General features: G+C 39.3%; 1 protein-coding gene across 1 annotated transcript in view; it reads right to left on the bottom strand.

Moving 5' to 3' along the window:
• LOC119895569 (SH3 and PX domain-containing protein 2B-like) overlaps nt 1-15,802 on the bottom strand; it is a 45,697-nt gene that overhangs the window by 19,942 nt on the left and 9,953 nt on the right. The window contains exon 3 of the mRNA XM_038708754.1: nt 6,611-6,686. Within this exon, the coding sequence (XP_038564682.1) occupies nt 6,611-6,686 (76 nt within the window). The remainder of the gene's footprint in view (nt 1-6,610; nt 6,687-15,802) is intronic.

The following is a 15,802-nucleotide window of genomic DNA, read 5'->3' on the forward strand; positions in this document are numbered from 1 at the left end:
CACAGACAAGTCAGGTCGCCATAACAATAACAAGAAATGGCTACAAATAGGCCTCTTAAAACACTCTAATTTAACGGTATGCAGGAAATTTCAGAGCCAGCACTTATTTCTTTTCTATTTTTAAGCTGCTGATGTTTCTCCAATAAAGTTACTGAGACAGCTTTAATGCAAACATATAAACTGGGAAAGAAGACAAGGCTGTAACAAGATCCTGTTCACAAAAAAAAGGGACATGTTTGAGAAGTTACTGCATCACTTCCATCAAGGGGTTATGGCATTTGTTTAGAGAATACTTAGAGCAGACTTGCTGAAACATGAATCTACTGCACAGGAGATCACCAACGTTAAACTTTTTTGCAGTGGGTTTGAAACCTACTGGCCCGAAGACAATTTTTACTGTCCCTCCTTCCAAAGGTTATTTATCAGTGTTAACGTTACAACAAAACCAAAAACTTATGTTATACTGCTAACTGCTAATGTTTAATCGTTTATTAAATACATCCTGGATATAAAAAACTAAACAAAATGTTTAGTTAAAATGATAAAAATAAAAAGGTTAAAACAATTTATTTTTAAAACAAAACATACTAACAGACTCAAACATGACGTGCTCTCCCGCTGACAGCCATTTAATAAAAATTGTACACGAGTCGCCTCTATCCTGATGAACAGGTCCTGTCCAAAGTATACGCTGCATTATCGCCTATTTTCCCCTAAATAGGACCATAATATACTAAATGAACATCATGCTTTGTTGAAGAAGGATTGAAACTAGCGACTGAGACCATAAACTCATTTAAAAGTGTTTACTGAGTATATAAATTAGCTGAGAAGTGGCTACATTTTACCATTATTTCTAATGGAACCAGACTTCTTTTTGCAACCAGTGGACTCGCCCCTTGCTGGCCGTTATTGAGAATGCAGGTGTAAGTTCCGTCTGCATGGTTTCACTTTCAACCCAGAGGTCGCCGCATGATTGAGATTAGAGAAATAACATTCGACAACCACTCGTCACGTAACTACAACTCTGGATTGGACATTGGTGTGCGCCAAGAGCTGCAAAACAACTGCAGGATGTTGAGTTTCATTTATTTATTTTTTTTTTAATAATAGCCTATTAATGTTTTTGCACTGGTCCAATCGGGCCAGTGAGTTGCTAGTTCAACTGTCCCGACGTTGCGTTTTACTGGCCCCGGGCCATCGGGCCACCGTTATTGTCGAGCTCTGAACATACTGATGAAAAAATAGGTACAGGCACAAAGAGACTGATCATCACAGTGTCCGATTATGTATATTTATACCCATGTGTTACTGCTCGTCTTAGGAATCAAGACAAAAGAAAGTAAAGATACATGAAGGGAAAAACTAAACCAAGACAAAAGTATATATAAAGAGCATAATGTGCATAATAAAGAGGAGAAGACTGCTGAGTGCATAGATGTGTGGTGACCTCATCAAAATACCTCAGACCTCACCCACTTTACACAATAACCACCACCACCAAACTTCCAAAAGACCCCACCGCTGCACTCTATCCAACCATCACATCTCTGACAGCAACCTATTAGTTGACTCAGGTACTTGACAACACAGGAAGTCATACTAAACTTATGCTGCTTAGTGTCTAAAGATAAGAGTAAAGTCTACTATAGGGCTGGATGATATGGCCAAAAATGTTATCACGATAAAAAGTTTCATATCTTTCGATATTGATAATTATCACGGTAAGTATCAAATCGTTAATTCTTTCGAGTATAAAGACTGACTTTTTGCCTCTGAGTTAGAGTTGAAGAAGCCTGATTGTGTTTCAAATTGTGGTTTAAACTTTTCTTTATGGTCAACACTTGATCCCAAACAGAGGATCATTTCACAAATCTGAGGTAGAACATTCAAAACAATTATGAAAATCTTTGTAAAGCAAATATGCAAGAGTAAAATTAAGTAAAAGCTTTTTTCAGTCCTTCTTCCTCAACAAAATAAACATCTTAATAGAAAAATGAAGTCATAATTTGTCTATGATTCAAGTGAATAAACATAATATTTATTGAACATTTGTATATTGTTATTGAAAAAATTCTATCACAATTACTTATTGCTTTATTGTCCAGCCCGAGTCTACTATAATATCAAAAGAATCAGACTGTAAATGCTGTCAGTGAATAAACAAACATGTTTTGTTTTTTCATCTGAGCTAATATGAGCAGGAAGGTCAATTTGTGAGGAAAGTCAGATCTTTAAAATAACAGATGTTTTTTTATCTCCCGTTTTTGTGGCTTTTGTTTTGGTCTTTCTATTCTTATTAGACACGGCAGAGTAAATATCTTAAAAACTATTGGATGGATTTTGTACGGACATTCAAGGGCCCCAGAGGATGAATCTTACCAACTCAGGTGAACCCTGACTTTCCATCTCCATCTCATCTCCCATGAGGTTGACAATTTTAAATTTGAGTTCCCGTGAAATTTGCTGCAGATTTTCAAGGTCCCCATATGATGAATCGTGATAACATTGTTTATCGGTAAGGTCAAAGTTTCCAGAGTGAATATCCCAACAACTACTAGATGGATTGGCACAAAATTTGGTACAGATATTTATTGGTCCCAGACAACATATCATAATGACTTGAGTGTTCCCCCTGGACCCCAGACAAAAAAAACGGGCTAACGGACATTAGCATCATGGTTGCGAAAATATAACCTTTAACATAAACTGCACATTTTGCTTCACATGCTTAACATCCTGAGTGACATACTGTGCAAATACTTGAAGTACAGATGTTTCCTGAGTTCTGTATGAAATAAAAAAAAGAGCTACTAAATTCACTGTCTTTATCTGCTTCTTCTGCACTCCACACAGACTAAATACAGCAACCCCAAAGGGTCAAAACTCAAACCCCAAATTCCCTGTAGCCAAAAAATACAGCTATCACTAGGTGGAGAAAGGGCAGTACAATGCTGTATCACTGAACACTTGTCAGTATAATGTGATATATATAGGTGGTACACAGCAATTTGCATTTTCAGCAAAGAATTCAGTAAATTCAGTGAATTTGCATGTTTGTGCCTTTTTATAAAGAAATGTTTTTATAATAATTTTTCATAGTTGCTCTGTAGTTCTGTATTTTTAATTTACGACTGAAAAATGAGAGAACTTTTTCACGGGCATTTTGTATGTATGTATTTTGTGTGTATTGTTTTTGCATAGTTAGACATATTTCGTGATGTATCATTTTAGCATTGTTCAGCGATCGGTTATCCCAGAACTGCTGTATTGTGATATTATCGTTATCGTGAGCCATGTATCGTATCGTGAGGGACCCTACGATTCCCACCCCTACTGTCCAGACAGCTCACGAAAACGAAAGAGATTTGAAAGTCAACCCCTGGACGCTTACTGTATTTCTCCTCCCCCTCCTCCTCTCTCTGTCTCCTTCTTCCTCTCCTCCCCTCATCACTCCTCAAACAGAAAGCTTTCTTGACAGTTTTCCAACTCTCTCAGAGGTCAGGAGAGAAGCACTGACTCAACACTGCCCACTCTGTATGCACGGCAGCTCATGGGTGCAGCTGAGAAAAGGGCTTTTTCAGGTAGGGAGGGAAGGAAAGCTGCTGCCTTGGAGCCATGGCCAAGGCACGGTTGATTTTAAGGCAAATCTCAGAGCCAGCATTGATCAAGGGTATCAAACAACTTTTGTTTCCTAGGGGAGAATGAGCGAGGCAGATAGAGAGAAGAGACAGAGAGATGGGAACACTTTGTATGGGCACATATTTTCAATATTTAATTATCAGGCCTATACACTGAAAGGACTCGGTCATGCTAAGCTACGTTATTAAAAACAGCTTTAAAAGTAAAGTGTTCAAATCCTGTGTCATTTTGATGGTTAGCATTCAGAGATCGGAAAGACTTGCAGTTTAGTTACAATTTGCTTAACTTGCAGTTTGGTTTGGACTTGTTTTGATTGACTTGACTCTTGATAATATTACGAGACTGGAGACTTGAAGAAACATGCCATTACAAATATTGGACTTAACTTGGACTTGTCTCACATAAGTTAACATTCTACTGCAAGACCTCAGACTTGAGTTGTACTGTACTAGTAAGTTAATTCCTGTCTTTCAAGAAAAATCAAAATCCACAACCCATTTCAAAATCAACTTGACTTGAAACTTGCTGTTACAAAATCTAACAACTGACTTTGGCTTGTCTTAACTGACTCGCCCCAAAAGGTTCTACATAATAATGAAACAATGCTACTGAGTTAAAGCATGAAAGAATGAGCTGTGTGAGTAGTAATTACTGAGTTCTTAGTTAAATTGCTGACTAAGGGCAGACATATCTTCATAAGCTGCCATAAAAGACAAGTCTGCTACTGGTACTCCACCTTCAAGTAGACAAGAGCAGTGATTACTTTCCTCTGCAGACAAGAGATGTACGTGATATGCATGAGGCATAAGCAACAAGGTCATTGGAACTGTAGCTTTCTAGAGGACCAACTGGGGAATGTGTTATTCAGATCCACAGAAACATATTTGACCTGTCCAACATACTGTGCCTCCTACTGTGGCAGGCAGAGCAATCCCCAGGCAAACAGTGAAGCTGAGACAAGTATGTACTGTAGATCTATCTTTAAGAAAAGGGAAAAGAAAAAGTCAATCCAAATTACAAATTCATATTCTACTTCTGAGAAGTTCATGAAAGAATATCACCTCATTTCTCATGCAGGGGCCCTAAAGAAACAGACCCACATTCCAGCTTTGGATTTGACTCATAGTTCAACAACCCCATCTTTAGATAATTGATCAAGAGCATATGAGCTCTTTTCAAAGGCTGACCTGCTGACACTGCCTTAAAGAGCAATCGTTCATGGCTCTAGGGTATCAGTTCAAATTTATCTAAATGTCATGTATGAACCCATCAACGGATTTTACTGCGAGGGGTCTTCGGGTGACAAATGGACTATAGACACATACCATGCAATCTTGAGATAATAAAAGAGTCAAAAAATTATTGAAAAGGGTATGGATATAAATATCCAAGTTTGAGACTTTTTGGAACTTCCTCTTAGAGGTAAAGGATGGACTCATGAACAGATTGCAGCAGCCAAGATTTTGGTGTGTACATAGGGCAAAAAATACTGAAGACATTCTACACTATGTGCAAATGCAGACAAGCCACTTTGCTGATGTGGAGATACCAAAGAAGTAAAAACAGCTTGAGGCCTTGAACAAACCAAACAGAAAATGGTAAACCACTTCCGTGCCTTGTTAGGTTGGTCTCAGCCCTCAGTCCAGACTTTTGCTCTGCAAATGTAAGGGGTTTATTTGTCTGTCAGGAAAATCCTTCTGCAAATCAGGGAAATGTTAGCTTTGAATCCATCTCAAGAGAGGTGTATGACCTGATCTGGTGCCATGCAGAGTCCAATCAGTATTTAACTTTTGGTGTCTTCATACTCCACAGGAGCAGTTGAAGATTTAGCGCCTGCCTCAGTAATTTTCTTCCAAAGAATACGGTGGAGTGAACGCCTCTACCACCACTACAGACAGAAATTTTAAAACAAATCTAGAATTCCAGGGGATAAAGAAGTAGACAGAATTTAATATAGATGAGAATTCTTAAAAGTATTCATAATCAGTATACTTTCCCTTCCCTCCTCCTACTCTGAGTTCATCAAACTCTGTGTGTGTGTGTGTGTGTGTGTGTGTGTGTGTGTGTGTGTGTGTGTGTGGTGTGTGTGTGTGGTGTGTGTGTGTGTGTGTGTGTGTGTGTGTGTGTCTCAATGAGTTCCAGACCTGCAAGGCCACAAAGAAAATCCTATCCCCCCACTCGTCCCAAGCCTGGTAGGGGAGATGTGGGTGGAGTCTTTGGGTGAGGCTTTCTTACAAACTCTCATAAAGGATTACTTTCAGCAGGATCTAAATCTCAAACAATTTCAAAAGCTGGTCGAGCACACCCAAAGCCCATATTCCAAACAAACTTTGTTGCCACTGGTACTTGTAGAAAAGTAAGGTCCTGTGTGAAATGTTTTACAAATACTTTAAGTTTCACCTAAACACTCAACACTAATTATATTTAGTTGTCTAATATGGCTATGGGCTATATGAGATCAGATAGGTCAGCTGAATGTTTAAAGAGTAGATGAAAAAACATATTCTGTCTTCGTTCAGAACAGTGAGGTTATGACCAGTGAGGTTGCAGCACATTTTTCTGGCTGGTTCTTTTGTGTGCAAAATATTCTGCTTGAATTCACAGCCTATTAGTGAGCCATTGTTGTCCACATATTTAATGTACATTTTATCATAAAGCAAGGCTGTCACCAACAAATATTTTCATTTTACTTTTTTTTTTTTTGATTAGTGGAAGTATCTTTTAGTCTTTGAAAATTTAAGAAAATCTTTCTTAAAGATGACACTAACAGTTTGCTTGATTTTTCCAAACAACAGGCCAAGATCAAAAAGGTATTTCAGCAGCTGGACCCAGCAAATCTTGGGTATTTTTCTTGATATTACTGAAATAAATAACAAAATAGGTCTTCCGCTATTCATATCAAACAAACCCCAGTTGTGTGTGTACAATGTAGATGAAAGGGCCTTGGGGACATGTGTTTAACTCTTACCTGGTAGGAACGGAATGATCCTGCGCTTAGGGTCTTTCTGGCCTCCTTCCACTGGGAATTTATCCAACAACTCCATCTGAAACACCACAATTATTTAAAACTTATTAGCACACAAATCATTTACTCAACACGTACACATAAACATGTACTTCACATTACACACAACAGGATGGCTGAGGATAGAGAGGAAGGGTTCACATTTTTTCAAATCAGCAGTTCCTACAAGGAATTCAGCCAATAAAGAAAGGCCTGCCAATGATTAGGAATGTCCCGAGCACATGGTATGGTTTTTCCTCTGTACTTCATATGCTGCTGCAGCTAAGGGCTCTTAGCAGCAAGGCACCGCTGACATAGTGGAACATTTCTGTTTCCATAATTTTCAAAGGCCAGATAGCAGTGGTTCCTTATATGTGGTGATCACCATTTCGCTCTCTTTAAAACACATTGTGGCTTAAGAGCATTTGTTTCTACTTCAACACTTTGTCTTCCTCCCTCTGCTACATTTACATATACAGTATAAATCAATATTTGAGAGTGTAGTGTGTGTGTGTGTGTGTGTGTGTGTGTGTGTGTGTGTGTGTGTGTGTGTGTGTGTGTGTGTGTGTGTGTGTGTGTGTGTGTGTGCGCCAATAAAATGACACCTGGCCATATTGACCAATGAACTCCAAGTGCACTCTCTAATGCGCTTTCCTAACAGTGGATCTGCACATTGTCTTCACTTATGGATCCTTGTATGGTGCTCAAGGTAAACCACATACCTACTACCAAAAGATTTTGATATTGCTCTACAAAATTCAATACTTTAAAAATACTTTTCACACTCCAGTAAAACATTTTTAAGGTGATCCGAGTAAGTGTTTCATGGCACTACAGTATCAGCCAGAGTTTGGCTGAATGATATAAAGGGACACGCCTCTTCTTGAATCAATGGCCAGTTTATTTGATCACTGTTTTTAGTCAGCAGCATCAACCGATGTTTCAAAATAGGGTCTGCAAGTATTTTTGCAAACCCAATACACCACCAGGGGTCCACTGTTGAGTTTCTCCTCTCAATTGAATGCTGCATTAAACAAAATCACAAAATCAAAAGAAACTAAAACCTTAATTCTTTGATGCAGTGATACAATATCAAAAGTGGTCCACATTCAATAATTAAAAGGCCATGCAAAGTCAGTAGTAGGTAAAAGGTCAGCATGCAGTTAGAGCGGGACCCAGGGATGGTGCCTACATCTTCTGTCACTCAGGGTATTGTGTGTCTGATGTGCATTCTTGTCGGGTTGCATTGTCACATTTTGAAAAAACTAGCAAAACCAAAATCTTAAAATGTGATCTCTTAAGTTAACGCCGATTTTAAACATACAGGAGCTCACCAGCCTAATTTTATTTTCTTTGTGAGATGGAAGAATTTAGTAAGTTGCGCTGCACTGCGGAGAGCCTCCAGCTGCAGTAACACGTGGATTATGTGTAAAATCTAGAGCATCACACTTCATCCAGCCAGAGGGAACGACCACTGACCGTCCAATGCGCTGGTTCCACTGGCAAGAAAACCCATAGTAGGGTGAACGGAGGGGGGAGCGGGGGAGCATACAGGGCGAGGGAGAAGAGGTTGCATCCTGGCCGTAGCCTCGAGAAAAAAACCCTTGATAACATATTCAGGTATTTTCTAAGATTGCTCAGGTAAACAGCTGCTTCAGATACGCCCAAAAAAAAGTTTCGTTGATGCTGGTGTAGAATTTTGAGTGTTTGAGGCTCTGTAATATAGTGCTCACTTCTACAATCATATTTGCCACAGTTGATGAGATGCGGTGAGACCTGAAAAGAAATTGCCTTACATAAATTAAATATAACAATATTTAGCCTACTGTTGACTTTTTGTTTCACAGAACACAAACACAAGTCTCCTGATTCAAAGGTCCTGGCCCTCCTACACCCAACCATGTTCTAACTCAGTCTTTCTGTTTAAATATCATATTCCTGCTTTACCGTCACAAACTGACGTACAGGGCTTCCCCCACTGAGTTGACCTATGATGCTATAGGGATCCCCAGTACATTACAAACGCTGTTAGGCCTTGACCACGCATATGTGACAAGTCGGGAAATGAGAACGGGTTATAGGAATACAACACCGGTCAAAGATAGAACAAAATGCAGCTCCTTTGTTTTCTGTTATGGGTTTAAAACAGGAAAAACAAAACAGATGTCTGTTTTTTGTTTACCATTTTTTCATTTTTCCGTTATGGTTTTAAAACAGAAAAAACTAAATCCGAAACGAAAATAATGAAAGAACAACCATACCAGATTACCATCTTCTTTAGAAACCACAGATCTAATTTTAGCAATGTTCCTAAGATGGAAAAAACACATAGATTTGTCAAAAATGACACCCAGATTTCTAACAACATTACAGTCAGAGGATGATAGAGCCCCAATGGCTTGCCTAGGGGTAATGATGTCTGGGGCAAAAATCACTGCCTCAGTTTTGTCTGAATTTAGTTGCAAAAAGTTGTCTTCCATCCATTTTTTAATGGAGGATAAGCAATTGTGCAACAAGGACGTCTGTTTAGCCTATCAGGCTAAAAGATAAATATAATTCGATGTCATCAGCATAGCAATGGTAAGATATTTCTTCAAAACTACCAATAATCTTTCCAAGAGGAAGCATATACAGACTGAACAGCAGGGGGCCGAACACAGAACCTTGGGGCATGTACTAAATAGTGCTGAAATATACCATTTAAATTGACTTAATTATGTCCAACCACAAAGAATCTACTTAAATGGGGATCTGTATACTTGCATCAATGGATGCAAGGTGTGAACCAATATAAATTATAGGAAAACATGAATAGTATATTCTGAATGCGTTCATAATCTAATAATAAACTGATCTCTATAGTGCAAATTAAAAGAAGTAACCTACATTTTTGTACAAAACTAACGTAACTGTGCATTCAGAGTTCGGGCTAAGATGGTCACGAAGCTAACCGAAGTGTGCACTGCTACGTCTTGCAAACCCACGCCCATCTAGATGACATACCAAGTTTTTAGTGGTGCCCAGTTATAGCTGGCCATGTGTAGGCTACAGTGACGGGGATATCACAAAAGAGACTAATACCATTATTGAATATTTTCTGTTCAATGTCCACCTGATAAAATTATATATCTATCAAGGCTGTGATTCTCAGAGGCATTTGAGGGTCAAAACAAACTGGCTCACAAATATTTAAACCAGGATGTTTTTCATTCCCCCAATGTTAAATACAGGGTACGGAAAGTATTCAGACCCCTTTAAATTTTTCACTCTTGTTTCATTGCAGCCATTTTCCAAAAATCCAAAAAGTTCATTTATTTCTCAGTAATGTACACTCAGCACCCCATCTTGACAGAAAAAAAAACAGAAATGTAGAAATTTTTGCAAATTTATTAAAAAAGAAAAACTGAAATATCACATGGTCATAAGTATTCAGACCCTTTGCTCAGTATTAGTAGAAGCACCCTTTTGATCTAATACAGCCATGAGTCGTTTTGGGAAAGATGCAACAAGTTTTTCACATCTGGATTTGGGTATCCTCTGCCATTCCTCCTTGCAGATCCTCTCCAGTTCTGTCAGGTTGGATGGTAAACGTTGGTGGACAGCCATTTTCAGGTCTCTCCAGAGATGCTCAATTGGGTTTAAGTCAGGGCTCTGGCTGGGCCATTCAAGAACAGCCACGGAGTTGTTGTGAAGCCACTCCTTCGTTATTTAGCGGTGTGCTTAGGGTCATTGTCTTGTTGGAAGGTAAACCTTCGGCCCAGTCTGAGGTCCAGAGCACTCTGGAAAAGGTTTTCGTCCAGGATATCCCTGTACTTGGCCGCATTCATCTTTCCCTCGATTGCAACCAGTCGTCCTGTCCCTGCAGCTGAAAAACACCCCCACAGCATGATGCTGCCACACCATGCTCACTGTTGAGATGTATTGGACAGGTGATGAGCAGTGCCTGGTTTTCTCCACACATACAGCTTAGAATTAAGGCCAAAAAGTTCTATCTTGGTCTCATCAGTCTCATCAGGTGTTTTTTAGCAAACTCCATGTGGGCTTTCATGTGTCTTGCATGAGGAGAGTCTTCCGTCGGGCCACTCTGCCATAAAGCCCCGACTGGGGATTGCTGCAGTGATGGTTGACTTACTACAACTTTCTCCCATCTCCCGACTGCATCTCTGGAGCTCAGCCACAGTGGCCTTGGGTTCTTCTTTACCTCTCTCACCAAGGTCTCCCCCGATAGCTCAGTTTGGCCGGACGGCCAGCTCTAGGAAGGGTTCTGGTCGTCCCAAACGTCTTCCATTTGAGGATTATGGAGGCGCTGTGCTCTTAGGAACCTTAAGTGCAGCAGAAATTTTTTTGTAACCTTGGCCAGATCTGTGCCTTGCCACAATTCTGTCTCTGAGCTCTTCAGGCAGTTCCTTTGACCTCATGATTCTCATTTGCTCTGACATGCACTGTGAGCTGTAAGGTCTTATATAGACAGGTGTGTGGCTTTCCTAATCAAGTCCAATCAGTATAATCAAAACAGCTGGACTCAAATGAAGGTGTAGAACCATCTCAAGGATGATCAGAAGAAATAGACAGCACCTGAGTTAAATATGAGTGTCACGGCAAAGGGTCTGAATACTTATGACCATGTGATATTTCAGTTTTTCTTTTTTAATAAATTTGCAACAATTCTACATTTCTGTTTTTTTCTGTCAAGATGGGGTGCTGAGTGTACATTACTGAGAAATAAAATGAACTTTTTTGATTTTTGGAAATGGCTGCAATGAAACAAAGAGTGAAAAATTTAAAGGGGTCTGAAAACTTCCGTACCCACTGTATCTCGCAGCTTGACTGGTATGAAAGACTCATATCTAAAATATGCAGCACTGGATGTTATGTGTTGTATGGTTAAGCATTGTTCATAGTTGGGATTTCTCAGACACATTATTGCCCTGATACTGCCATCTTGAAATGCTAACTTGTTATGTTTTTTCCAGTGCATCATGTGGTTTACTCATGAACATTCAGTTTTCCACCAATATACTTGAAGTATAATGAAGTCACAAAATATCCTCCGGTAAAAAAAAAACAAAAACAAAAAAAAAGTATGAGCCACAAAGGCCAAAACTAACAGAGATAGAGAGACAGGAGAATATGTAATATGAGGTGAGGTGATGGAGAGGTTATGCAAAAGGCACAGAACCGTGCCAAATAGTATTTCTATTACTTTCTATGGACTGACCCAGTCTAGTCAAGTGTAAAAGCATTGCTGCAGCCAAAACAATAAGTGGCAAAAAGCCTCATTTCACCAACATAGATAGGGATGGATACCTTATTTATTTTAAGAGAAGATACGGTATGTTTTACATGTGAATGAATGTCTCCAGATCTTCAGCTGTACAAGAACCTTCTGGCCTTTGTTTCCTCTGCTTCACTTTATTTCTTCTCTAACTCTTGCTCTTCTAAATAGGATTTGTTTGTGTTTGACCTTTTTGTGCAGCAGCCTGATTCCACATACAAGGAAGTTCAACAATCTCATTTTAACCTCATGTTTAAACCCTCTAATGAGCTAAAAGAAAGCCCCAAATCTTCAAGTACTCCAAGAAAATAGCTGGCTGACACTGGCTTTGAAATCTTAAATCTAATTATTTACTATTTAATAGGAATTCAGAAAAGGGGGAAAAAAGAAAACTAAACTCACAAAAGCAACAATCTCTGTGGCTTAAGAGTCAGCTGCATCATCCATGACACAGAACCACCTTCAGAGAGACAGCATAAGTAAAGACACCGACAGACACAGAGAGAGACAGAGAGAGAGAGACGGAGACAGAGAGAGAGTCAGAGAGAGAGTCAGACACGAGAGAGAGCGAGAGCGAGACAAACATAGAAGAGCCAATACCCCACACACTGTAATTGTTCCCATGTGTCTGACTGTGAGCGCGGACACACCCGATCTCCGTGTCTACTCTAAACCTTGTATCTACTCTGTAATCAGAGCCACTCAAACAAGAAAAGGCATCTGGACAGAGTAAAGATGTCTCTTCAAAATACCAGTTACATCATGCACCAACATCAAATATTCATGCTCTACAGGCAGGAGGGTAACAGGCCAAGGCAGAGCACAGCCAAGCGTCACATGACTTTCCAAGGTTTTTCTGAAGTATGTTATTGCGGAGTTCATTTCAGTTTGAAAATGCATGCCACATTAGTTCTACATAGATTGATAATGACAGCTACAGATAATGATTTGTGAACATCACACACTAATCACAATATCTTAAAATGTATTTCACTGTATGAACTCATCAGTTCTGGATATGTACTGTATCTAGGGTCTTATATTAACGCTGTCAAATATTCAAAACTCTGGCTCATGCACTCATTCACTAGAACCTGATGAGGAGTCACTGTTAATATTCTTGACAATGCATAGAGCGTATCTATTTCCTGCAATAAAAAGGCAGCATTCAGCAAAGCGTTAATCTGCCAAAGACATTGAATAATAAACTTTAAAATATCTGTTAGTAAACACAGTCTCTTAATTGTGCTGTTAGGCGTCATTGTTGATTTTACCACTAAAAAACATTTTGACACATTTTAGTCGCTGACATAGTGCAGGGATGGAAGGAAGAACAACAAACCTTTCCATTGTCAACGTGTCACATTACCAGTCTGTCAGTATAGCAAGTAATGCTGTAAACTTTTAAACACGGTTATTTGATTTACTAACGTAATCTTCCAAGAGGCTATAATTTGTCTAGTCCATATCCGCTTTAACCACATCACCATCCTTTAAATAAACCCTAATAAAGAAGCTCTGAGACGCACCAGATTGTTGAATGAGAGAATAAAAGGCCAGACAACAATGGCGGTTCTCTTTGCAACATGCCTATCTCGGTAGCGCTCGGATTCTTTTACTGAGTCCACTATACATTCATGCTTGAGGTCATTTTTAACCCTTTGCAGACAACTACACATTTGTGGAAGATTGAGTTGTTAGTCCGCTTATGAAGAAGAGAACAAAAAAATCATCTGTGGGCTGTGGTTTTCAAAGAACAGTAACTACTACACTGTATAAAACACGGAATGGTGGGGCATCGTTATTCCGCCATTAAGCCTGCAGTGGAGGTAGTAACAGACCTAGGTCTGGACAATAAAACAATAATTATCACAATATAATTTTTTTTCAACAACAATATAACAAATGTTCAATAAATATTCAATAAATTTTGATTTAATTCACTTAAATCATACACAAATTAGGACTTAATTTTTGTATTAAGATGTTTATTTTGTAGAGGAAAGGGGACTGAAAAAAGCTTTTACTTAATTTTACTCTTGCATATTTGTTGACAAAGATTTTATCAAAATTGTTTTGAATGTTCTACTTCAGATTTGTTAAGTGATCCACTGTTTGGCATAAAGTGTTGACAAAAAAAAATGATAACATTTTTGGCCATATCGTCCAGCCCTAAACAGACCCAAATCCATGTGCGGGGAGCCGACAAGATGGGGCAGGAGTGTGATGGGACAAAGATGAAGTAATGTGTGTGCCACCCACCACCAGGGAAGTTAAAATGCTGCTAGCAGCAGTTAGCATCAAATCAATCGCATAAACACATTGCTCACATGAATCTGCTATCATTCACATCAGAGCAATAAATGACAATGAAATCACTCACTTCATCCATTGTTATTATCATTATTATTATCATTGTTTAGAAAGCAATGTCACTGCCCAACGTCTGTTATACATCTAGACGCACTAGGCCCCAACGTTGCTCTATTACACATCGTGCCTCTATTGCTTCTGGTTCAGTGTAAAAAAGCAAAGCCAGCATAATGACTGGTCTTCTTTATAGCAGTACTGTGGGATCTCTGTTTAAAAAGGGCTATAGATAATGGATGGATGGAGAGATGGACAAGTAAATAACCTTTATTTATCTTAAATATGTGTGAAGTCCTTAGTGTTTCAATACTAACAGACATGTTTTCTTTGATTTTACTATTTGCATAGTTAGTTAGCAGCATACTATATGCTGATTAGCATACACCAAGGACAATTTCTTGAGACTCAGTGGATGATACTAGTGTCTCATATGTTCAGTCTAGATATGGTGTAGATCATTTTACTTCAAGTTTGTCCCTGTAGAGCCATACTATTTTCACATATCCACCTCCAGATAGATCAAAGCAGTTGGGTCAGTTTAACAACAGCACCCAAGGGTCTGGTTGTCACTCGGTGTTTATCAAGTACACTTCAGTAAATAGCTTGAACCTGGATCCTCAATTTGAGAATCTTCTGCCTGATCACTTTAGAGTAGACATTACAAATAAAATACTTTCCATGTATATGTAATTTTATATTTCATCATTGATATACACTGAACAAAATTATAAACGCAACACTTTTGTTTTTGCCCCCATTCGTCGAGTTGAACTAAAAGATCCAAGACTTTCACTATGTACACAAAAGGCCTATTTCACTCAAATATTGTTCACAAATCTGTGTTAGTGAGCATGGGTATTGCACAGGTGTGCCTTAGGCTGGCCACAATAAAATGCCACTCGAAAATGTGCAGTTTCACTGTATTGGTGGGGTTCAGTATCTGGTGTGACCACCATTTGCCTCACGCACATCTCCCTTGCATAGAGTTCATCACGTTGTTGATTGTGGCCTGCGGAATGTTGGTCCACTCCTCTTCAATGACTGTGCAAAGTTGCAGTCAGGTCGAGACCCTGATGAGGACGACGAGCATGCAGATGAGCTTCCCTGAGACGGTTCCTGACACTTGGTGCAGAAAGTCTTTGGTTATGCAAACCTATTGTTGCAGCAGCTGTCTGTGTGGCTGGTTTCAGATGCTGAATGTGGAGATCCTGGGCTGGTGTGGTTACACATGGTCTGAGGTTGTGAGGCCGGTGGGATGCCAAATTCTCTGAAACGCCTTTAGAGACAGCTTGTGGTAGAGAAATGAACATTCAATTCATGAGCAACAGCTTTGAGATGGAACTGTACATTTTCGAGTGGCCTTTTATTGTGGCCAGCCTAAGGAACACCTGTGCAATACTCATGCTGTCTGATCAGCATCTTGATATGCAACACCTGTGAGGTGGATGGATTGTCTCAGCAAAGGAGAAATGCTCACTAACACAGATGTTGACAGATTTGTGAACAATATT

This window comes from Micropterus salmoides, unplaced genomic scaffold (assembly GCF_014851395.1).
Source record: "Micropterus salmoides isolate LMB-PRFRI ecotype aquatic unplaced genomic scaffold, ASM1485139v1 Ms_hic_scaffold_9, whole genome shotgun sequence".
In the NCBI taxonomy this organism is placed as follows: Eukaryota; Metazoa; Chordata; class Actinopteri; order Centrarchiformes; family Centrarchidae; genus Micropterus; species Micropterus salmoides.